Genomic DNA, 24436 nt, shown 5'->3' on the forward strand with positions numbered 1-24436 from the left:
ATTCTCAAAAAATATTTAAAAGGCGTCGCCAAGCAGACAAAAGTTGATACTTCCGTTTACTGTGCTTAATTATTCTATCTCATTTCCATGATTGCTTGGAGGTAGCAGCCAAAAGAATCTAATCCAATGAGGAAAAAAAAGGGCAAGTTGTAGAACTTGGGTCATGGCCTGCCCATATGGCTTACTAGTATTCTGCCCATTTTCTCCTTTCGTTTTCTATGGATATGAATGGACCACCAATCCACCATGGCACCCCCCACATGGCCCAAATGTATTTGCTGGGGGAAGCATAGCATTAAGTAGGGTTTCACCATCAAGGGGCAAGCAAGCGGAGGGAGGGGCCTCTCCAACTCAGCAAAAGGCAGATTTTTCCCTTTATTTTCTCAAGTTTGGAGCAGATTTGCGCTTGCTATTATTGGATCTGTCTCCTCCTTTGGACACATGTATGGAGTATTAAATATAGTTAAAAAATAAAACTAATTGCACAGCTTGGATGTACATGACGAGATGAATCTTTTGAGCCTAATTAGTATATAATTAGCCATAAATACTATAATAACCCATATGTGCTAATGATGCGGTCAAAAGTCTTAAAAGATTCGCCTCGCGATTTTCAGGTGAGTTCTGAAATTAATTTTTTTAATTAGTGTCTGAAAATCCCTCCTGACATCTGGTCAAACATTCGATGTGACACCCAAAAATTTTCATTTCACCAACTAAACACACCCTTACATATTGTATTTCTGCAAATCACTTGTAACACTAGACACAAAAACAAAACACAAAAACAAAATAAAAACAAAAACAAAACAAGACATACATATCGATCTTTGATGGGATCCAACGATTCATGTTGGGTGTCACTTTAAAAGGAGTAAATCTTTATATTATTTTATTCGAATTCTGTTAGAAGATCACGGTTCTAAAAGGTTGGCTGATAAATATGAGAAGACGAAGGCACTGCTTCACTTCTCTCCTTGTTTTCTTATTATATATAGGTTAGTATTGTTTCAAGTGAGCTATCATTTACATCATGGATTTGGTTGAGAATTCATAAAATGAATTTTGCCTGTGATTTTCAAATTTAATGCAAACAAAAACGCTGCGTGCTTCTTTGAGCTATTTGCATTGGAAAGTATCTATCATTTTTTCCCTATCATAATATTGAGTGAACCACATTTTTGTTATGCATTATGAAATAGTTGGCTTAAGGCGACCATCAGTTACTTTGACCACATCAGGATTGAATAATCACCCAACTAATAACATATCTAGAATCCCATACTCCCTACCAGAGCAATATCAGAATTAAAAAATACAGTCAAGTAAATCTGAGTAAAAAATCCTGTAAAATCATCTGGCTTTTCCATGGCAGCTCGCGCGCATCGATCTAATCATCCTGCTTTGCCTCATGCCCCTCTCCTCCCCATCTGCATCCTCTCTCTCTCTCTCTCTCTCTCTCTCTCTGCCCACACCATGTGTGCTCAGATTCCCCTAAATAGGTGCCTCTCTCCTGCTCCTCCATCATCAGTCCCCTCTCCCCCCTCCCTCTCCTCAGTCCCTATCCGCTGCTCCTAACAGCAGAGGCCGCGGACGGAGGGGGCGCTCTCCCTTGCGGTTGAGTTGGAGCTGCAGCGGGGAAGAAGCGAGCTGGAGTTGGCAAGAATGATGGGCGCCAACACCAACGACGCCTACTGCCTGTGCCCGGAGTACGCGGAGGTCGACCCCACCGGCCGGTACGGACGGGTACGGAATCGCCACCACTGCTGCAGCTCCTCCCACCACCGTTTCTCGATCCGTTTCCTTTGCTCGCCAAATCGCTGATCCGTTTTCCCTGCTCCTATGCTCTGTTCTCCGCAGTTCAGCGACGTTCTTGGCAAAGGCGCGTCAAAGACTGTGTAAGATCCGGCCCCTTTCTTGCCAAAGTTGCTTGATTTCATTTTGCTTGCCCCCTGAATCCCTGATCCGAGGTGTATGTGCGGGGGCCACAGGTATAGGGCGTTCGACGAATACCAGGGGATGGAAGTGGCGTGGAACCAGGTGAAGCTGCACGACTTCCTGCAGAGCCCCGAGGACCTGGAGCGGCTTTACTGCGAGATCCACCTCCTCAAGACGCTCAAGCACCGCAACATCATGAAGTTCTACACCTCCTGGGTTGACGTCTCTCGCCGCAACATCAACTTCATCACCGAGATGTTCACCTCCGGCACCCTCCGCCAGTAAGCGACCGACCTTCTCTGGACCTGTAGCAATTAAAGTTGTTGCCTTCTTCATGTCCGGTTGCAGAGAGTCTACTTTTTTTTTTCTGACCAGTCGCAAAAGTTTCTTCTTTTTTCAGTGTGCTCGATTGGTCTTGCCTTCTTGGACAGAATTTGATTGTGGTTTTGCGTCTGTTGGTGATTAGGTACAGGCAGAGGCACAGGAGGGTGAACATATGGGCGGTGAAGCACTGGTGCCGGCAAATCCTCAGCGGCCTGCTGTACCTGCACAGCCACAATCCGCCGATCATCCACCGGGACCTCAAGTGTGACAACATCTTCGTGAACGGCAACCAGGGCGAGGTCAAGATCGGCGACCTTGGCCTGGCTGCCATCCTCCGCAAGTCCCATGCCGTTCACTGTGTTGGTAAGCCATCTGGCTAGCTCACTAGTCCGAAATGTTGTCGTCTGATCACAATTGGCAATATTTACTACGTGGAGAATTGATGGAGTAGAGGTGTTGGATTGGTTGGATAGGCACACCGGAGTTCATGGCACCCGAGGTGTATGAGGAGGAGTACAACGAGCTGGTGGACATTTACTCATTTGGGATGTGCGTGCTTGAAATGGTCACGTTTGAGTATCCATACAGCGAGTGCACACACCCAGTGCAGATCTACAAGAAAGTGATCTCTGTAAGAAGATATTTGAATCCTTTTAGCCATTTGAAGATATTGTTCTGGATGTGTATGCCTGTGGTTGGAAATAATCTTACTGATCTCAGCTAGTGGTTTTGTTTGGTAGGGTACTAAGCCGGAAGCTTTGTACAAGGTGAAAGATCCAATGGTGAGGCTGTTTGTTGAGAAGTGCCTGGCGACGGCATCTCAGAGACTCTCAGCAAGGGAACTGCTTGAGGACCCCTTCCTCCGGGTTGATGACATGACTTTTTCTTCAGAGGATGGAGGTTATAATGTGACAACCAGATATGTACGGCAGCCTTCATACCTAGGGCATACCTATAGCAACGGCTCCATGATGAGTAGTGGATTCTCAGACAGCATTGATGAAGATGCCCTTACTGAAGATAGATGGGACTGTGAGGATGATGAAATGAAAGGCCAAGATGGCATTGAGCTCTTCAACGAGGAACACGAAGATGAGGCTCTTGGCAATGTGGATATCACAATCAAAGGGAGAAAGAGTGAAGATGGAGGCATCTTCCTCAGATTACGGATTACTGATAATGATGGTACGCACATATGTGTAATGCACTAAATCCTGAAAATTGATTCAGCATATGAAAGTTATTTTTTCATTTTGCAGGGCGGGTACGCAATATCTATTTTCCTTTTGACATTGAGGCTGACACTGCACTTAGCGTCGCAACAGAAATGGTGGCTGAGCTGGATATAACTGATCATGAGGTTACTCGAATAGCTGACATGATTGATGGTGAGGTCAGTGCATTGGTGCCAGATTGGAGGCCTGGTCCAGGCATAGATGAAGCTCCTGATACTTCATACTGCCATAATTGTGGATCCAATGTGTCGTCATGTGGTTCACTTTATGCCTACATGTCATCAGCTCGTCGAGATTGCCAATGTGCAGAGCTACATGGCCGGTTTGAGGAGATCACATTCCAAGCCGATGGGGAGCAGTGTGATTTGCAGGAATCTGCAGGAAGCTCTGACGATGGAGGTGGCCAGACAGAGAATTATGTCAAAAGCAAGGATTCCACTCACGTGAATGGCTTCATACAGATTAGTAGAAGAGATCCTTCTAATAAGCTTTTCTTTAGGTCTTTCCAAGAGCGGTCACGTTCATCTGATCATTATGAGAACGACACTAACCATCACATGAATGGGTTTGACATGAACCATGAGGTAAAGATTGCCAAGTACAAAGCAAGGAAGATGGCACAGTTGAAGAGGGCTATCCACCCATCTCTTGATTTTGACAATGCATATGGAGTGAACAGGATGAAGCCTTCATTGAACAAGCTGCAATCTTTCCATATAGGAAAGAACCACAATTTTCGTGTGCCAACCTGTGATAGAAGCCCCAATAAAGAAAGTACCGATTATCATTCTAACATGATCAGCCAAGCGTGGCAGAGCAAGCACCCCAATCTGGGAGCCCAGAGGGCCCGGCATTGTGAGGTTGACGCTGCTGGGACTGGGAGCAATCCGGATTATATGTTTACATCCAGGCACTACTATACCAGGTCTCAGTTACCACCAAATCTCCCGAGAACCAAATCTGTACCCATGAATGCCGTTGACGTCGACGCCTGAACTGCTTTCTTGCCCTGTAAATTTTATAGAGTGTACATTTGTTTTGGTTCTTTTTGTTTCCATTATGAAATATAGTTGTTGGGCAGGAGACTTAATGTGACTGGGGTTGCCTGTAGATTAAGGCTGAGCTGTGTGTAAATTTTCCATCTTGTGAATGCAGAGGCCAGAGAGGTGGTTAGGCTGTACAAGTGCAATCTGCATCATTTGTCCCCACTGGGGAGCCTGTTTTATCCTCCTTATTGTAGGCAATAGCCACTCTTTCTCATCTTCGGGGTTCAGACATGCAAAGTTGGAGCTCTGTCCTTACCTGGTACTACACATCTCTCCTAGTTGCAGTTTGCATTGCCAGCCTGCACATCAAATGTGCATCAAAGGTGCAGACATGCCAGCCTATGCATTTGCATTGCCAACTGCTTCATGGATGCTGCACTAATCAATTGACCTTTTCATGACATGACTCATCCTAATCATTTGGCATTTGGCATCCCCACACTACACAAAAGAGAAGATTTCTTTCATTCTTTCTTGGATTCCCTTGTTTAAAATGCGTTTTTCTCGTGAGACGTACGTAAGCGACGGAAATTGTTGGGAGTATCGGCAGATATTTGAACATCACTGTACAGAAGCCTCTTATTGAAACATTTTTGTGGCCGAATAATTTCTTTCTCCAGTAAAGGATGCTCACCACATGCAGCCTGATAATTCAGTAGCCTAGATCTAGATGGCTAGGAGACGCCATTGGTCCATATCTTGGGATTTGCAGGGTTGCCACTTGCCAGCTTGGCGTGCTGGAGGACGGAGCAGGACAAAAGGGTCCATATATCGGCATGGATAATTTATGGAGGAAACTAGGTGATCTTGTCTGGAGTTCTAGGACATCGTTTTCAACTTCTCCTCTCTTTGTTTTTGCTACAGTTTTTTTGTGAACTGAAGTATATTGACAGTGCCTAGGTCAGTTACCGTTATGTTTATTGTGTTATCAACGAGCAGGTGCAAAGAACTGCTTGTCGTCGGATTTGAAAACCTTTTTAAGCTGAAAAATAAAATCTGGCACTTCAATGCCTATGCTGAAAAAAACTTACACTTCAATATTATCAAATCAAATGAATACTTCATGTGGTTAATCTATAACTCAAAGTGGTTCCATATGACGACGACTATTTTGCGGTCATGAAAAGCGGTGATTAAAATGTGCTTTTGAAGACGAGTCAAAGGAGACAGTTTTAAGGAACTCCAAACCCCTGTTAAAGTGTCTAATAATGAGTGCTCCTACATCTAATCAACTAACTTTGTAAAGGTAGTGTGGATGCTTACATATATTCTGATAAGATGGGCATCAAAGTGGGTGAGCACCAAGGTAGGCTGAGGGTGGTAGGAGATGAAAGGCTGAAAGGCACAGCACTGCCCTTTCTAACTTCCCATTGAATAATTCAGTCATCTGATCTGCTGATGGCCCTGTGCTCCTGCCCCAAAATCCAGAGGGGGAAACGGGGGGGCGGCTCTCCTGCCCGGCTGCTTTGTTTGGGGGCATCGCACGTTGCTGGGCGTTTGATTCAGAGACTTCAGCAGCCAATCAACATACAAAATTCTATACACAAGACAACTGATCAAGCAAAAAATTTGTCTCCCAATATGACGTCATCGTGTTTGAATATCCCCCAAAAGGATATGTTTGATAGGTGGAGGCGGCTAAGAGAAAGTCCTGCAAATCGAGACTGTTTGATTATCCGGAAAATCCAGCTACTAGAAGCATGTGCCTGAAGAGAGATCCTAACTTTTCTGATACAGCATGACAAACTGGTCTGGCAAAAGCAAGCGTAGGAGCAGACCATGGAAAGGCTATGGCCTTATCCAGAGATGCAGATGAGGAGGCTGCTTTCTTGAGAACAACCACCAATGGCCGGATTGCTAGGCAGGGGTAGATTGAGTAGAGATGCAATGCAAGAGTCTATTGTTTGCTACCAACACTAGACCTGCGTTGTCCCCAACCTAAAACCAAGCATTCTTTTCTCACACGGCAGCAGGATACCATGAGAGGATATGAATGAAAGCTCCTCATACCGGCCGATGCACTGCTCGTAGCATCTCTGCAAAAAGGAGAGCCGCGACACATTTTTTTCTTCACAGGAAGAAAAAGAGATGATATCCATGACTGGAAGTCTGAAACACGAGTTTTTAGCTCCCTGGAATGCTGTACTTCACAGCCAAAGCTGCTGTCGGACTTGATAAGGCGCGAGGCTGCTTTTCTGCAAAGCTGCCTCGTCACTCCTCACTTAATCCGATCCTGGGGTTAAAGCAGCGTGCATCAATCTTTTTTCCTTTTTTTTTTGAAAGGAGCGTGCATGAATCTTGGCCATAAGCTTTGGACCTGCACACTAGCTATCGCCGCGGTGACGGTGACACCGATGCCTCGCCTAACTCGGCGTCGTGGTTCATGAACTTTGCACCGGTGTTCGTGCGCTTGTGCACGTGGATCAAGTTCGGCGTGTGAAACTCGTTGGTTCGGTAAGAACAGCCAGAAATGTTTCACAGGAAGATTCCTGCATCAGCCAGCAAAAGTGGTATTGTCATGGTTAAGTTGTCAGTTTCAACTTTCAGGCCTGTTTGGATCAAAGGATTTTCAAAGGAATTTTGGAGAAATATGTTCCGGAAGAAAGGAATAAGTGGATACAGATACTGTATATTATCAGTTTTTTTTCTAATTATCAGGCTCTATTTTTTCTTTTCGCAATTGGTCAAGATATACTGTGAAACTTAGGTAAGCCTGATGGACATGAAAAAGAGTAGAGGAAGAAGACAGAATAGAAAAATATGAACAGCGAGCCCATAACAGCGCACACACTGCAGTACAGGAGGCATAAGGTTGGGCTCTTCTTGGGCTCAGATGTTGGGCGGGCACTTTAATGGGTTGTAGACTGTAGTCACGCGGTCCGTTTTATTACGGGCTTCAACGTTGTTGACCGGCCCATTATCAGAAATTTCAATTTGCACCACTATATATAGGTAGAGGGTAGGGTTTTCAGCCATTTCTAGGTTTCCGTCCCGCCGCCGCCACCGCCGCCACTTGTCACTCGCTCGCCACCGCCGCCGCCATGGGCCGCATGTACGGCCCCGGGAAGGGCATGTCCTCGTCGGTGCTGCCCTACGCTCGCTCCGCGCCCGGGTGGGTCAGGTCGTCCGCGGCGGAGGTGGAGGACGCGATCGTGCGCGCCGCCAAGAAGGGCCAGCTGCCATCGCAGATCGGCACGCTGCTCCGCGACGCGCACGGCGTGCCGCTGGTCCACGGCGTCACGGGGCGCAAGATCCTGCGCGTGCTCAGGGCCCGCGGCCTCGCGCCGGAGGTGCCCGAGGACCTCTACTTCCTCATCAAGAAGGCCGTCGCGATCAGGAAGCACCTGGACAGGAACCGGACGGACGTGGACGCCAAGTTCCGCCTCATCCTCGTCGAGAGCAGGGTCCACCGCCTCTCCCGCTACTACCGCCGCGCCAAGAAGATCCCCGCCTCCTGGAAGTACGAATCCAACACCGCGAGCACTCTGGTGGCTTGAGTGACCATTTTGTTTTGAGCCTCGTGGTTCCTCTGAATTGATTATCTACACTTCTGGAGTTTACCTTGAACTTAAATTAAGTGACAGTAGTGCCTTTTTGGTTGCACCTAGGAAGATGTATCTTGAGAGTTTATGAAACTGGATCAAGTTTTAGTCCTTTGGAGCTAGATTGTTCAAGGTGTTTTGGAGTTGGGTTCAACCTTGAGCAGGTTGGTAATACTCTGTATGGACGTATGCTCATGGAAAGTTCGGAATGAAGCAAGAGAATTGGTGGTATTCTGTTTGCAACCTTTTCTGCTTTGTTATGTTGATTGCACAATTGGTACATGGTACTTTGTTCATTGGTGACTTAATTAGTTAGCTATTCTAATTGTTTGGGAAGAGGCTGAGCCACTGATAGCAGCATTGGTTGAGAAGCCTACAAGGAGATATTGATGCTTAGGTTATGTCTAATTAGTTACCTATTCTAATTGTTTGGGAAGAGGCTGGGCCACTGGATAGCAGCATTGGTTGAGAAGCCAACAAAGAAATACTGATACTTAAGTTATGTTGGTTCCCTATTCAAAATGATCTGTGCAATTCCGCTCTGTCCAATTTGGAGTTTTAGGTTTTGGTTCTACAGGCATTTACAGGTGCATGGGGTGCTTCCAATGGAAAATTGGGATGTATGGTCATGCTTTTTGTGTGTAATTTATCTCTTGTACATGGTCTCAGAGGGGCATCACTAATAAGCTTAAAAGGTTGTCTGGGTACTGGTGGTTTTGTTTCTGTTTGGTTCTAGTGCCATTAATTTTAGTTCCATGTCAGGTGACCATGCAATTGTGGTTCTATTCTTCTATTTTGTTCCAGAGTAATTTAATTTGGTGATCTTGAAGGTCGTGATCTCCTTGTTAGGATATCATGCAATTTGGAATGTGTATTATCTTGCATTTTAGAGCTATCGATTTTGGGTGGCAAGGTTTTGATTGGCATGTCGTTGTTTTGGGCTCCTGGCTGTCATGTTGCAGCATCCAGAGATCATCTGGTTAGTTACTGGGTCAAATTTTGGGCTAGCTAGCGATATATCTATGTTCAGACTTCAGAGCATGTCTACTTCTGGTTGGCTGTCTCCTTGCTGAGGGTCCACCAACATGGTTGCATTCACTAACAGCCCAATAGGGGTTCTGGGGAAAATTGTTTCTTTTAAGAATTTAAATCTTGTATATCATGTGAGAGGGATACAACTAAGAACATTCCAAAGACTATTGCTCAGAGTAGTGGTGTTTCGATTTCTGATTGGTTGCTGTTGCACTAAATTTAGGTCCAACAGATGTACATAACCTGTATATAGTGAGCTTGAATGTTGGTAACTCCATATCTGGTTATCATGCAATGCGGACGCATTTGCATTGTCTAGTAAAACTATAAAGTGGCAAGGTTTTCTTAGTTGACATTTCTTTGTTTTGGGCTTTTGGCTGGCTGTCACATTGTAGTGTCCAAAGATCACCAGGCAGTTTTTCAGATGCTGGTCATTTTTAGGGCAGGTCTACTTCTTGTCTGGGATGATGTTTCCTTCAGTGTAACATAGTGGCGTAGTATAGCTATTGTTTCCTTGCTACCAGCTCACTGGGAATACTTGGTGAAATTGTTTTGAGAATCGTTTGACCATAGTGATTCTGGATTTGGGGACAACGTATCTAGTTAGACTTTGTACCAGTCTGCGTTTATATCCCAAAGATATGAGAATCTGATAAACAATCCCTTTGGTCCAACATGTGTAGGGTGCTTCTCATGTACTGTAACAACTAGACATGTCGTCATCGGATGTTTGTGCATATATTTGTGGCTGCATATAATTTTTAGTGCCTAATTGGAAAGGCTAAGTCCCATCCATGATTCACAATCACTGCGTTCGGCAGCTAGCTCCTGCTCCAGCTCAACAGTATTTTCCTCTCACACCACTCCAGCCACCAGCTCCAGCCAGCCCAACAGTATTTTTCTCTCACACTATTCCAGCTCCAGCCTCCAGCTCCAGCCTGCCGAACGCAGTGAATGATTGATCAAATAAAGCATCAGCGCTTTATCATGTGGATGCCCTGTTGGCTGGTGCTTGTAGCGCTGGGAATTGTTGTCGCATGTACGCCGCTGGTCCAAATAATGCCGCATGATTTTCTATCCAGCTGGATGCTTGATTTAAATTGATCGCAGAGATTGTCCGCCGTTGTCTGGATTTCTATTGTAATATTCTCTATGTGTAAAGCAGTTGAACAGGGATTCGTGTTGCGGTGTTTGGACTGTTTTGATCACAGCTTCTGTCTTCTTAAGAGTTGGTTTCAGTTGCTGAAACTACTTTGCATGATTTCAACTTTCATGTATTGAGAAACTCATATCCTGGTGAATGATTAAATCAAGTTGGATAGTTGGTTTGCATATAATACATACTATATGTGCAGACTAATTTTTGGGAGAGATGCTGCTCAGCATAATGTTATGTGTTGGACCACTTAACCACTAGTTTACCACATCTGTGTGCCTGTGCGGCTGTGCCTGTCTTTAGTTATCTATTGGTAGACCATGCTTTGGTACTCATGTTTGCACATGTTAGCAAGCAAACTTGTACTGCTGAGGTGAGGTAAAAGTCGATGGAACTGCTGAGGTGAGGCAAAAGTCGATGGATCGAGATGCCATCTACTGCCGTGTGCTTCAGATGTGGTCTGATGGAGAAATTATCCGAGAGCGTGCTCGCATGTTCTGGTCAAAGCTGGGCAAGAATTCCCTAATGCCGCCAAGTGCACGATAAACAAGGACGTTGCTGGTACACCTTGCCATGGCATTGCATTGAGCACTCCATTTGTTTATGGGATAAACAAGAGATCGCCGGACATGTTGCCATGGCGCCGTCTGATCGGACAGTTCATCGCCGAGCATTTTTTTTTATAGCTGGATCCAACAGCTTCCGAGCCTGCAAATCTGCATAAATATTTATGCCCGTTCGGACAGTTTCAGTGTCCAGCATCTCACGAAGTCTCATCGGCTTACTGCATCTCTTCTCCGGTGCTAGCAAGCTAGCTAGCTAGCTCCCTCTCTTCCTCCTGCTCGCGCTTGCTGTGCCCCATGGCCAGCCTCGTGCACCAGGTGTCCATGCCGGCGAGGGCGATGGCGGCGTGCGACGAGGAGCTGGTCCCGCAGGGCTTCAGCTGCTTCGGCCGCTCGCTGTCGCGGGCGTCGTCGTCGAGCCGGCTGGAGTACAGGGCGCTGCAGCCGGAGCAGGGCGAGGAGAGGCGAGCCGCGCAGGACGCGCGGTCGGCGCGCGCCAAGCTGCGGTGGAAGGCCGTGGCGCACGAGATCATGGCCAAGGGCGGCGGCGGCGGCGGCGGCGCGCGGCGGAGGAGGCAGCAGCAGCTGGCGGCGTTCAGCTACGACTCCCGGAGCTACGCGCTCAACTTCGACCAGGGCGCCGCCGAGTAGCAGCGTGCTTGCACGCCGCCGTCCGACCCGGCGTGCGGATCCGAGCGATGGCGTGGGCGTGGGCGCGTGCACGGCGAGCCGGCGCTGATGCCAGTATAACGGGTCGCGTGTGCGGCGCCGGGAAGGGCATGGATGTCCTCTCCGGTGCTGCTCTATACGCGATCGTGGCATCGTGCTGGGGTGGGTCAGGCGGTGCCGTGGCGCTGCGCAAAGGCGGAGGGCGACATGCCGCCGCAGACCGGCACAGTTCTCCGCGTTCCTCCTCCTCTGGTGCTTAATGTTTCTACAGCGTTGAGAAATGCACTGGGAGAAATAGCTACTGCTGAAACTCTTCGAAAAGTTGCTGCCTTAATCAAGTTGGGTAATTTACCCAACATAATTCTATGTGCTGGACCACTTGACTGCTACTGCACCACTACCGTTTCGCAAGTGTACCAGCAGCGTCCTTGTTTATCCAGCTAGCACTAGGCGGCGTCATGGAATTCTTGGCCGGCTTTGACCAGAACACGTTCCGAGTCTCAGACCGCATCTGAAACATTGCAGCAGATGGCATCTCGATCCATCGACTCGAGCTGAGCGGTACACATCTTTGCTAACGGGTGCACACATGAGCATCAAAGCATGTTCTGGTCTGGTCAGAGCCGGGCAACAATTCCCTGATGCCGCCAAGTGCAGGAAAAACAATGATATTGCTGATGTACTTGCCATGGTATTGAGTTGAGGCATTGATCACGCCATCTGATTGGCCAGTTCGTTTCTCTTTTCTCCTATGGCTGGATCCAACAGCTTCCCAAAGCTGCAAATCGCCGGCACGGAAGTCCGACGATCGACCGACGACCGCGGCGATAGCATCCATCCAGGACCTCTTTTGTGCTCACCGTTTCATCACCTGCCGGCGGTCAGATCTCCGGCTGCCTGCACTGCAAGAACTAATCCTCCACGTCGAGGCCGGTGGAGACCCGCCAGAAGAACCGGATCAGCGTCGACGACGTCGTGTCGCGCCCGGCAAGCAGGAGGCTGCCGGTGACCACGCTCCCGGAGGTTCTCGTCACTCGCGGTCGCGGCGGAGCCCGACAGGACAGGGTAAGTCGTCCCAGACCGGCGGACCGGCGCGGCGGCGAGCCACGGCATGTAGCAGAGGCCGCGCCGCGGCTACGACCACGGGCGGACGGTAAACGAAACGGTGTCAGGGGATGGACGGTATTTCAAATACCGTCCACCCCTGGGTCCTAGGAAGCCGTTGGATCGAACGCCTGCGGTTCAGATAGGGGGCAAGGTTCGCACGCCCAGGGATTCCGTCGTCACCCTCAGTCATTCGGCAGGCGCGGTAGCGGGGTGGTGATCAGGCTCGATGCGGGAAGGCCGCCGAACGGTGCGGCGGCGGTGCTCAGGCTCAATGGAAATTGTCCGCCGATCTACGACGACGTCGACGATGGCGCGGCGGCGGTGCTCGGGCTTGGGCATTGCGTCAGAAGAAACGGGTGTCGTGGGCACGCCGCCGCAGCCGATGGCGGACAGGCGGCGTCGGTCTTCCCGAGCAACGATCTCGACGCGACGCCGCTGTCCTGCTATGGAATGAGCTGCGGCGTCTCGAGGTCGTTTGCCCATGCGCGCCTCCGCGAATCTGGCGCGGCGTCCCTGCCCGCCCGCTGAAGCTTCGCCATGCCAATGCGGCTCTTCTATCTCGTGCGCGAGTCGGCGTGTATCCGGGCGATGGGGGGAGGCAGCAGCGCGGTCGCCGTGCATTCGGGAGCGGCCGGACCTCCGCCGGCGACCGCATCGCGGAAAACCCACATCCCGAGCGGCCGCGTCCACACGAAGGATGCACGACGTCTGAATGTCTGATGAAGCAACGCGTACGGCGGCGTGCGGGACGACGCCGGCCAGCGGCCTCACGATGCAGCCTGCTTTGAGAAGCTGTTAGCGAAACACTCGAACGACCTCAGTGCCTCGCCGTCGTCGCGGACTTGGTCACCACGCCGCCGCGCTCCAAATGCCGACCGGGGGTGGACGGTATTTGAGATACCGTCCACCCCTAGGTGCCTGCCAGCCGTCGGATCCGCCACTTGCGGTCCAGATCGGGCGAGATTCCCACGGACCGGGACTCGGTCCGTTCGTCGTCGTCCTCAATCGTCTGGCAGCGCGCGGGGAGCCGAGTGGCGCCATGCTGGAGGCCGGACGTTGGCGGCGGGATGCAGCGGCGGTGCTCGGGCTCGGCGGCGAGTGTCCGCCGGTCGACGACGCCGGAGACCGTTCAAGAGGAGCTCACCCGGTCATCTGCAGAAGACTGCAGGTCTGGGCAAAGGGTCCGTGGGCTCGGGCAAGGAGATGGCAGCCCGGCCGGCCTTGGCCGACCGCAGATGCGCGCGGTCGCCGGCTCGAACCACGTCGCCGCCTTCGCCTTCGCCGGCGCCCGGCTGCCTCCTGCTCCAAGTTTGCAGCGCGGGGTCCCGCTGGGCGATGGATCGAGAGCGTGGCAGGGCTGAGCGTTTCCCCTGTTCGTAGTCCGGACTTCAGATTGGCTACGCATTGCATCATCAAACGGCAAACTGGCTGATCTCAATGTTGTCATGAAGATGCAATGGAGCGATTCGTTTCCTGCGAATTCGCCGAGGCTGAAATCACGAGTTCACGACTGAGAGGGTGACAGGGCGACCCGCTCTTCCCCGTGCCTCTCTTGCCAGAACTTGCCACGCAGACGCAGATGTGATCGGAGATCTACCTGTTGAGCCGCCACGAAGAGCTGACGTCGTGCGTCCATGCCGCCGCCGGTGATGGCGCCGTGCGCCGAGGAGTTGGTCCCGCACGGCTTCAGCTGCTTCGGCCGCTCGTCGTCGCGGGCTGGCTGGGATACAGCATCAGGGGCGCAGGTAGCAGCAGCAGCAGCAGCAGCTCGCAGCGTTCAGCTACGACTCCCGGAGCTACGTGCTCAACTTCGATCAGGGCGACGCCGAGTAGCTAGCGTGGGCGACCGGACGGCGAGGGAGCGACTGGCCGTTGATGATCCACCGCATCCGTGCTCAGCTTCGTTCAGATGGCAAGATCATATGCTCCGGTAACGTAAGCAGGTGGTAATAGATCATGGCTCTAATACTTTCTTCACAATTCTAATTGGCTCTTAATTTTTTAGCTCAAAATTAAATAAAATTATAGTCCGATTTTTTTAGCGCCCGACTCTTAGATTATCTAGACAAAAAATATGACAATGTACACATCGTCACACGTTCAATGTGGCGAGTAATTTCTTCGACGCGTGTTTTTTTACCGTTCCATTACCCTTCTGATGGTGATGATTTTCATTTTAGTTTTTAAAAAAATCATTTTCATTTCGCATTGAGTAGCGTGAGTATATTTTCTTTTCACAACAGGGTAACCTGAATCTCATTACCAGCTTGTGAAACTACAGAAAGTCTTTACTCTGAAATCGTCTTTCGACCACTTTAATCGATGCTCCTGACACCAAATACACTATCCAAAGCAAATTACAGCAACATGAGCTTTAACCCAGTCTAAACAAAAGAAAAGCCCACACGGTGCGTGTAAGCCAAGGTAATTTTTAACCAAGACGGAGTAGCTCAGCCAGACATCGGCGGTGGATCAAAAGACTAGAGCTATTTAGAATAGAGCTAATTAGCTCAAGCAAATATCCATTGAAATATTTGGATCCAAGAGCTATTTAGTCTTTAAAATATTTTTCAATTATTGGAGCTCTATTATCTCTTTTGCTACAATGAGCTCCACCTAAAATAGCACAAATAATCACTTTTTGGATGTGATAGTTTTTTGAAATAGTCTATTTGCAAAAAGTCAAAAACTAGCCTCTATGTTTTGGAATTTAGAATTATTTTAAACTAACAAGAAGTGGGCTAGAAATAATTCTTAGATCCAAACATGCCCATCGTGCGGTCAGCTTGTAGCATGGTGCTCCGTCATAGGCGTCAGAGCGAGTCCCCGTTGTTGGGTAAAAAATGTCGGCTCGCCTCCCTGGTTTGCCCACGAAGCAGCGTTGGGACTTGGGAAATGATAATAAAAAAAGGATTATTATCGTGCAAGTTCTTTTTAGAAAAAATTATGCAATGCAAGATTACAAGCCCGTGTCCGCGACGCCAACAACAAAGGTCCCGTTTGGTTTTGGAGAGCGCTAGTGAATAGTGACACTTTGACTGTTTATTATGATATCAAATAAAGTCAGTTTACAAAATCAACTCTAGCATTACTGTAGCATATCATCGATTAATTACCGTCATTAAATTCGTCGTGAAAAATTACATCCATCTCTAATTTTTTTTTGCAAATACACTTCATTCAACGTTTCATGCGGCAAAAATTCTCTTCTAGCGCTAGATTCTAGCGCGGGCCAAAAGCCCTCTTCTCTGAGCACACGTCGGCGCCAGCAGCCACTGAGAGCCCCACCACCGCCCATGGACGCCCCACGAGCGGCACGCCTCGCGGTCGCGGCGCGCCCACCCGGCCCGCGTGCCCCGGCCCGCCTCCGGTTCGCCTCCTCCACCGCACCGCGGCGCGCGGGGTGGTGGTGGTGCCCTCGCGATCCCCGTGCCGATTCCAGCGGTGGTGGGAACACCTTTCCCTCCCCTGGCCGCTGCTCGCGCCTCGCGCTCGCGCACCGGAACCGGCGCCCCGCCGCGAATCTAGGGTTGCCTCCGCACCGACCCGCGAGATCCCTAGCCGCCGGGATTGGGACGAGGGTAACAGGCGACGGAGGCTGCGACTGCGAGGGACGCCCCCTCGTCGAATGCGCCGGCGACCGGCCGATTCAGGAGCCCGCAGGAGGTCAGTCTAGGCACGTATCCGCCTCTCTCCTTCCCCGTCTCCTCCTCGCTGTTTCGATCCAATGTGCCGCGCCGCTGGCCGATCGGGGGGCGCGGATGCGTGTGGATTGTGCGGAATTTCAGATTTAGTTCCATTTCGACGGAGTAGTAGAACCCATGATCCTGTTTCCTTTCCTTCCAGCGATTTTTCTCACTCGATCGTTTCGACTTGGGTCTTGGGGCCGAAAAGCGTCTTCCGGGTTACGGCCTCTACCTCGAGCGCGACGGTGGCGGGCATTTTCATGTGGCCTACCGCTGCCGTGGTCTCCAGGCATTTTTATGTGGCCTACCGCTTGGTTGAGAAGTCAAAAGGGATCCAGTAGCAGAGCTAAAGGGCGACAGTGAGGCGGAGATGGGGGCTGAGGGCAGGGACGGAGATGGGGGAAATGGTTTATGATAATTTTAATGCCATGGGAGTGAGGAACTGTTGCAATTTGCTTGCACCATTGTATGGATAACTCAATTGCTGAGTGGCAACCAGTTCCATTACTGTTTATGAAATATGCAATAAAAAGCTGCTACCCGTTAAGAAGAGAATCCATCAATTTCATGGGCAATCAAATTGCATGTTTTTTTATTTGGTTGAGAATAGTTCGAGCCTTTCCTGTTGTCTTAATGATTGTATTTGTCTGCAGTAGTTGAGGAGAAAGCTTCGACAATGCCATCCACTGTGCCAAAGTCATTAAATATCTTCTGGCATGATTGTGCTGTTGGCAAGGCTGATCGTCAGAAGCTACTTAAGCAGAAAGGTTGTGTCGTCTGGATTACAGGCCTTAGTGGTTCAGGTAACTAAGTCTCCCTTTCTCTCAAACTGCTTTGTTGCCTGCCTCTTGATTTGTCAATGCAATCTTTAAATTGCTTGTTATGTAATTGAATGGTTCACACTGTTATTGCGTGTTAGGTAATTTCCGAACCTTTTCTCTCTTTGCTTCTGTGCACTCTATGCTAGTAAAAAATCAGTGCAAGAATTGTTAGATTTACAGAAATTCAGTTCATCTCTTTCAAGTGCTTCTGCTCTGTTCTCAAATCTAGGTGGTCAAGTTCTTTTTCCTTCTTTTGACCGGATAAATGGTCAAGTTGTTACCTTCTGGTAACTGAAAAATGACCATGTATTTTAGCTTTCTTCACTTGCCATGCATTTTGAACAAATAATTTCAAGGTTGTTAAAAGGAAAATCTGCAATGTTTAAAATATCACTGTAATGTAAACATTTAACTATTTATATGGTTGATGTCAATTGCGTTCACTGTTATTATCTTATTCTTCCTTCGCACTATCTTCAGGACTTAGCCTTGCAAATGTGGAATAATTCAGAATCTATTTCCTGTTCTTACGAAGGATGGCAATGTGTAAATGATAGATTTCAACAATCACTATTTTTAAATTGAAACTTTGCTTCTTCTATTGTTTTAAGAAAAATGGTACTTTTTTAATCTAATTTTGTTTTTTCTACATCACCTTGTCAAGGTAAAAGTACCTTGGCATGTACATTAGGCCGAGAGCTCCATACAAGAGGGAAGCTTGCATATGTTCTTGACGGTGATAACTTAAGACATGGACTAAACAAGGATCTTGGCTTTAAAGCTGAAGATCGTGTTGAAAATATAAGGAGAGTTGGTAAGTGTCTCCCAAACACAGAAATGTCTGTATTAAACTTACTGAAACTAACAATAGTAAACAGAGCCCTGCTTTTGCCATTATTTTAGACTTTCCAGCCTTTTGTAATTGACAGTTTTCCTACTACATTGCACAGGTGAGGTAGCAAAGTTATTTGCAGATGCGGGCCTTGTATGTATTGCAAGTTTGATATCTCCATATAGGAGAGATCGTGAAGCTTGCCGTGCATTATTATCTGATGGTAGCTTTGTTGAAGTAAGGGGTCCATTTATTCATTTTGTCTTTAGTGAACTTAGCTATCCATGAATTTTACCACCAAACACCTATGAACTTTTGCAGGTTTTCTTGAACATGTCCTTGGAGTTATGTGAAGCAAGGGATCCAAAGGGTCTTTATAAGCTTGCTCGTGCAGGAAAAATAAAGGGTTAGGTTCATATGATGCTAGGTCAAATAATTTACAGAGTTTGATGCTTCAATTTAACATGCACTCCTGAGCAAATTTGGTTCAAACTTGAAATGTTTTAAATTGTAATTAACATTTATGGCTTGTTTGTAACATCGAATCACAGCCTGATTTGAAGAATTGGAACTATTAGTGGAGTCAAATTATGCTTGTTTTGAGAAAGCACTTTAATACCAATATGATTTCACAATAACGCTCAAAATTTAGATGTTGCATAAGTGTAAGGATGAATACCTTTTTTTTACCATCTAAAGTGTTTATATTCTTCCCTTTTACTCCTTGGCTACACTGTAATGATGTACACCTAGAAAGAGTTTAAGCCCCCGTTTTAGGTTATATTCTATCACTATACTGCTAATTCACATTTAGCCACACATGGGTCATGTTGCATACTCATCCTAACTGCTGAACTAGAGTCAGTTAAGCTGGTTTATTTGGATAGTGGACTCTGGTCCATGACCTGGACCAAAGTGTTATAGGCCAGGGCATGCTATGTGTTTGTATGTCCATTTGTAAGTTTAGGTCAAGGAGTTCTCTAGATGAGAATGGTAAAAAAGAAAGGAAAATTAGTAAGTTTAAGAATGTGATAAATGAAAATGTTTTCAATGCAAAAGTTTGTTTTTTGTGCAGACTTATCTTAATTTTTTCCCTAGTTCAACACGAGCATGCCAACAGTCTTCATAATAATCTATCCAACCTGTTTTGTTAACTCATGTATGGTCTGGTCCTGCTTAAAATTCTAATCATGCTTTATTGCAGGATTTACTGGAATCGATGACCCCTATGAAGCACCACTGAATTGTGAGGTACATGATGACCAGATTTCATGTCATCTTCATATGTGAATTGTGTATTATTAAGGTGTTAATGTGGTTGTTCCTTCCAGTCCATATCAAATTGCTAGCCTTACTGAAAGTCTAGACATTGAATGTCATAGGAGTTGATTGTATTAGAAAAGAAGAGCATCCTCATCATTTTCTTTTAACTGTTAAATAAAGAAATTGTGTAGGTGTAACGTGCTAGGTAGCTGTTCACATTATAGGTCAATTGTAGGTGTCAAATGTTATATGTTAAGGTTATTATTGTGTCTCAAATAACACAACTCCAAAGTATAAGGTGACTTTTACTGTAAGGTATTCTAAAAGTATCGACCTTTTAGCTGACAAAGATGACAAATTGGTCATCCTGGTATGAGAGCAAAACCATGTTCAATTCGTTTTCGACGTTGACTTCAAGTTGATATCTCTGTTTGTGATCTACAAGTAAAGGTTCTTGACTTTTGCATTTCTTGCAGATTGAGATCAAGGAAGTGGACGGTGTATGCCCCACACCTTCTGACATGGCGGGACAGGTGGTTACTTACCTTGAGGAGAAAGGCTTCCTTCACGAGTAGACTGAATCCGTGAAGCAATCTTCGGGTAGGATTTATATAAGACTAGCGCGGAATAAGTCATAAGCGCTGGCAGGGGTGCCCCCGTAATTATCGATCCCAACGCCTTAGTATTTTCTTCCGTTACTAACTCCAGTGGCATTCAGATGAGCCTAGATGGTTCCTAGTTTCTTTTGTCTTGTGGAGTAGCTTACTTGTAATCAATCCTGATAGCCATTTGGGGTGGTATGGATGTGGCAATCATTGTCAGGGTAGGTGCAACGGCAACCAATGCAAGAGAAATGGTCTTTTATACTCTGTTTCTGCACTCCCGAGCTGTACACTCTGTTAAGATTTCAGTATTGGCACGCTCCACGCTGGAACAGATGCGTGTTGTGTGTGGTGGGTTACCGGCACTCTCGTCTGCCATATGGTAGCTCTCCAATTCTGACGACTGGTGATGCAGATCTCTCTCGGTATATTTTTCCTTCGGTCAACTTGAACTCCTGGTCATAGGTTTGCCATCGGCTCCATCCGGCTTTGCTTGTCGGCATCAGTAATCGAGGGCATAAAGGTCGTATGGGTATCACGGGAGTAACGCGGTCCACGATTTTTCTCAAGACAAGAGGGCCGGTTAGACCCGGGGCACTGGAAATGGCAAGTAATCGGACAGCGGCATACCGCAACGTGCGATTTTTACCGCTGGTGTCTGGCTCGCTGGCTCTCGGCACAAACTCTGTCACCGTCAGCACTCAGCACGAGAAAATGACCGCTCTCACCTTGGCCGCTTGGCGAGAGGAGAAGAGACGACCGGTCTCGCCAGCAGCTGCGCAGTGCGTACAGGCAGGAGGCGCGGCACACGAGAAAACGGCCAAGCCCGCGCGGCGGCGGGAGCGACCACGGCCCTCGTGCTGCCCTGCCGGCTGCCACACGGCATCCACGCCACGGCCGCGCACGTACGTCGCGCGCCGCCTTCCGCCCGCACTCCACGCAACCAAAATCAAAACCCGCGCCCAAACCACGCGACACCGCGAAGCGAGCCCGGCGAAAAAAAGAAGACCAGACACCAAGGAGGCGAAGCGAAGCAATCACCCGACCAACCCGGCCGGGCGGCATGGTGTTCAGCGCCGCGATCCTGGCGGTGGCGGCGCGCGCGCCGGCGGAGCTGTGCCAGAGCCCGCCGCGCCCGGGGCGGCGGCGGCTGCGCGCGGACGAGGTCCTGCGCGCGCTCTTCCTGCCGCCCGCGCGGGAGCTCGGGCGCCTGGGGGACTTCCTCTTCGCCTTCTTCTGCCTCCCGCTGCCGGAGTACTACGTGCCCGGGTCCGGCCGCGGCGGCGGGTGGGTGGCGCGGGCGCCGGTGCTGTATACCTACCGGAGGTCGCTCTCGGTCGCCTCCTCGTCCTTCTCGTCGTCGTCCATGTCCTCGTCGGAGGAGGATTGATTGCCCGGAGGAATGGAGGAATAGGAAATTGTACAGGTTGCTATGCAATGGATTTGTAGTTGGTTTGTTCTTTTGCATAATCGATTTGGTGTGGTGGAATTCGATTAGGTTTGTTCAATTCCTTTTCTCCCTTTGTATGTACCGATTTTTTTCCCCCGAAAATAAGCATTCAATGTCCTTGTGCTAGAAGTTGAACTGATATTTTTCACGTTCACTAGGTCCATATCCGTAGCAAGGTGTTTACATCATCAAACAAAATAAAACAATTTATAATATGAAAAAAATTGTAAAGTGAACCCACCAAGAAGCGACATAAGTAGCACTTAACTAATACATTAACCCTCATCTTCGCGCCCGACTGCCCACTCTTATCACGAAATTGGTTATATTTGTCCATCTAAGCAACATTTTTATGTTCTTATGGTCTTATGGATGTATATCAATCCAAAACCATTCAAAGTTGGCCGCAACATTTTTCAATGATAATGGTTTACAGAATACATATAATTACTTCAAAAAATAAATCAAGTAGCGAAAGCAACAAGCCACTCTAGCCCACTAAACCATGACCTATTTGGCGGCCTGATAAATGCTATGACTCGTCCCATCCATCAAGTAGTCACCATGGGTTCCAATCAGCAATAATTTCGAACAGCACAATAACAACCTCTGTCAACCACCCACAAATCCATTAGATGAGCCATGGCAGAAGCGGCCTACATTGACCTTCGTGCTTTAATTACCTCCAGCCATGTCAACTTCTCTGCTAATGGAAGGCCTAAATTAGATTTGCACTGCAGCAACAATGATTGTGAGCAAGTAGGTATTCAGTCAGGATATAAAATGCATTATGTCTACTACATGCTGAAGTGAAATAACAGAAGGCTATGCATAAAAAGATAGCATGAATGTTCAGGGTTAGGCTTCAGAAATGGCTACGAGGCATAACTTATTTAAAAATCAAAACAGAGCTACTGACTGGTCTTATCTTGATACGTTTTCTGAACTTCGTTGGAAACAGCCGTACTCTTAGTATTCTAGGGCTACATTTCTTGGCCAGTCCTTCACAGAGGCAATTTTTGTACAAATTGTATATGATATATAGCTACCGATTTCCCTACATGTCATCCTCAATGTCTTATATACCCTTTCAAGATCATTCTATACTATGTGCAGTTATAGTTAATTCGGTATTATGGCGAATGGTTTCCAGGAGCATTAGCACATCCAATCAACATACTTATGGACACATTTTGCTTTTAAAAGATCAATCTATGAATGGCCATTGGCAAGAGTGAATGGAGAAAAGAATCCATGTATTCATACCTTCTCATAGTATGTAAAGATATGGATTAGAGTATCCCACAAGCAAGTGTGTGGTTGCCCCAAGAAGACAGTTCTTCTGGTAACCCTTATGTATGGTGAACAGTCGATATTTGGTTTTGCCATTGATCTTATAAGAGTGCATTAATAAAATAAAAAAGCATCAGATCAGGGCACACGCAGTACATCAGAAGTTCTTAATAAAGAGGACAGCACATGTCAAAAGATCGCACATGAATCAGACCAAGGCACACGCATCAAATTTCAAAAATTCAAGCTACTCTCAAGGATCACAAATGCAGAGTAAACTCAAGAAAATTCTTACTGCAATTGAATTGATGTTTTCTTAAGTGAACATGTTAGAAATATAGGCAATTTTCGGTATATTTTAATTCCAAAATTAAATGTATAAACTAGCAATATTTCTATGACTTTAAGGAGTAAAATAAAACATGTGAACATGTTTATACTTATCACACATATAAGCATAAACAATATAAATAACCAAAGTTTCAGAGAGTACCCTAAAGCGGGGCCGTTGCCGGAGGCATTGGCTGCGCTGTTACCAACTGGAGTAGACATCTACTCGGTTGGCCTCAGTCGAAGTAGTCGAACTAAATCGGTGCAGGAAGAAGTTCGCAGTGCAGTCCCACGAACGGTCACCAAGATGTAGTCGACGTAGTCGTTCGGCCACCAGAATGTAGTCGACGTAGTCGTTCGGCTCGTCCACCAGGAAGTAGTCGTACAATCGGGCAAAGCCTTAGTATTTTTGAGCAGTCACGCTAAAGCGTTACCCAAAAACCTGATTGCCCGCCTATCCCGTGCAGGATCTCAAGGCGAGCAAGGTTTCGGAGGCCTGCTCACGCTAATTCTGTGCGCGCAGAAATTAGCGTTGGGGAACTCAGTTGTTGCAACTGGAGAGGGAGAAGAGAGGAGCCGAGTTGCCTCAGTGCTCTGGTGCTGGATGGATGAGGGGAATGGCACTCCTTATATAGTGACTCAGGTGCTCAGGATCGTTGAACCTGGACACCATCAGAGTCATTTAGGTGATGCGGTTATGGCCATTAATTACAGATTTAATTGCACGTTTAATCGCACGATTAATTGCTGTCAACGGCAAAATAGCCATCACATCGCCCCGCGCCACGCCGCGCCGCACCGCACCGCCCGCCCGTCCGGCCGGCCGCGCCGCGCCGCGCCTCGGCCTCGGCCTCGGCCACGGCCACGGCCCGGCCCGGCCCGGCCCGGCCCGGCCCGGCCCGGCCCGGCTCGGCGAGGCGAGCGAGCGCGCGCGCGCGTGTGGTTCACCGTCCTCCTCTTACCGGCTTCACAAGTGGTGTACAAGAAGTCCACCTTTTAAGTCGGTTGAGATCCTCCTCAATTCCCGGTACGGAATTAAACATTGATTCCCTAGCATTAATAGTGGGCTTTAAATTCTTTTAATGCTTTAGAATAAATGGGCCAAGCCCATTACTCCAACAATCCCCACCAAGAAATTCAAGCCACACTAGAAATACCCTCATTCTCTCATTGATATACCAGTATTCGACAGAGACTGTTAAGTTGAACTTCCATCTAGGACAAATGCTACACTTATTCACAACTGTGCAATGGACTATGCCTTGAATTGCCAGTTTTGTGCAAACAAGTTTGACCAGAGCCCTACACTGGTACTAGGCTGCAAAAGCATCCCCGCGGTTTGGAGCTTATAAGTCATACTCCAGGCCCTTCATGAGTTTCTAGAGAATACCCAATTCTCATAGACCATGACCAGTGGTCAAACTCATATAGGTGTGTTCCTTTCAGATGTTCTGTAGGACAACATCTTTGTTTCAAGAAAACAACTCATTTGTTTAAAAGAAACCACCTGGCACACATTAAGGTATAGACCAACCTGCCATACAGAT

General features: G+C 47.8%; 5 protein-coding genes across 9 annotated transcripts; all 5 read left to right on the forward strand.

The window, feature by feature from the left end:
- The first annotated feature begins 1459 nt into the window (after positions 1 to 1459).
- LOC120661749 (probable serine/threonine-protein kinase WNK1) lies at positions 1460 to 4731 on the forward strand. The gene is made up of 7 exons (XM_039940673.1): positions 1460 to 1746; positions 1861 to 1898; positions 1992 to 2219; positions 2405 to 2625; positions 2736 to 2893; positions 3003 to 3447; positions 3522 to 4731. Exons 1-7 carry the CDS (start codon positions 1666 to 1668, stop codon positions 4490 to 4492), a joined length of 2142 nt encoding a protein of 713 aa, XP_039796607.1. The 5' UTR covers positions 1460 to 1665; the 3' UTR covers positions 4493 to 4731.
- Positions 4732 to 7413: 2682 nt separating this feature from the next.
- Positions 7414 to 8330, forward strand: LOC120661750 (40S ribosomal protein S13-1-like). Its single transcript, XM_039940674.1, has one exon. It carries the CDS (start codon positions 7585 to 7587, stop codon positions 8038 to 8040), a length of 456 nt encoding a protein of 151 aa, XP_039796608.1. The 5' UTR covers positions 7414 to 7584; the 3' UTR covers positions 8041 to 8330.
- Positions 8331 to 10935: 2605 nt separating this feature from the next.
- Positions 10936 to 12058, forward strand: LOC120658986. Its single transcript, XM_039937079.1, has one exon. It carries the CDS (start codon positions 11134 to 11136, stop codon positions 11485 to 11487), a length of 354 nt encoding a protein of 117 aa, XP_039793013.1. The 5' UTR covers positions 10936 to 11133; the 3' UTR covers positions 11488 to 12058.
- Positions 12059 to 15870: 3812 nt separating this feature from the next.
- On the forward strand, positions 15871 to 20138 carry LOC120661751 (adenylyl-sulfate kinase 3-like). 5 transcript variants are annotated; one of them, XM_039940676.1, is made up of 7 exons: positions 15874 to 16278; positions 16955 to 17101; positions 17784 to 17933; positions 18070 to 18188; positions 18273 to 18357; positions 19156 to 19202; positions 19691 to 20138. In XM_039940676.1, the coding sequence occupies exons 1-7, from the start codon at positions 15909 to 15911 to the stop codon at positions 19787 to 19789; spliced, it is 1017 nt and encodes a 338-aa protein (XP_039796610.1). In that variant the 5' UTR covers positions 15874 to 15908; the 3' UTR covers positions 19790 to 20138. The 5 variants fall into 5 exon arrangements, with proteins under 5 accessions (XP_039796611.1, XP_039796610.1, XP_039796609.1 ...); XM_039940675.1 differs by having other exon boundaries at positions 15875 to 16278; positions 16952 to 17101; XM_039940679.1 differs by having other exon boundaries at positions 16034 to 16288; positions 16952 to 17101.
- Positions 20139 to 20606: 468 nt separating this feature from the next.
- LOC120658987 lies at positions 20607 to 21401 on the forward strand. Its single transcript, XM_039937080.1, has one exon. The coding sequence runs from the start codon at positions 20880 to 20882 to the stop codon at positions 21204 to 21206; it is 327 nt and encodes a 108-aa protein (XP_039793014.1). The 5' UTR covers positions 20607 to 20879; the 3' UTR covers positions 21207 to 21401.
- The last annotated feature ends 3035 nt before the right edge of the window (positions 21402 to 24436 follow it).

This window comes from Panicum virgatum, chromosome 2N (genome assembly GCF_016808335.1).
Source record: "Panicum virgatum strain AP13 chromosome 2N, P.virgatum_v5, whole genome shotgun sequence".
Taxonomy (NCBI): domain Eukaryota; kingdom Viridiplantae; phylum Streptophyta; class Magnoliopsida; order Poales; family Poaceae; genus Panicum; species Panicum virgatum.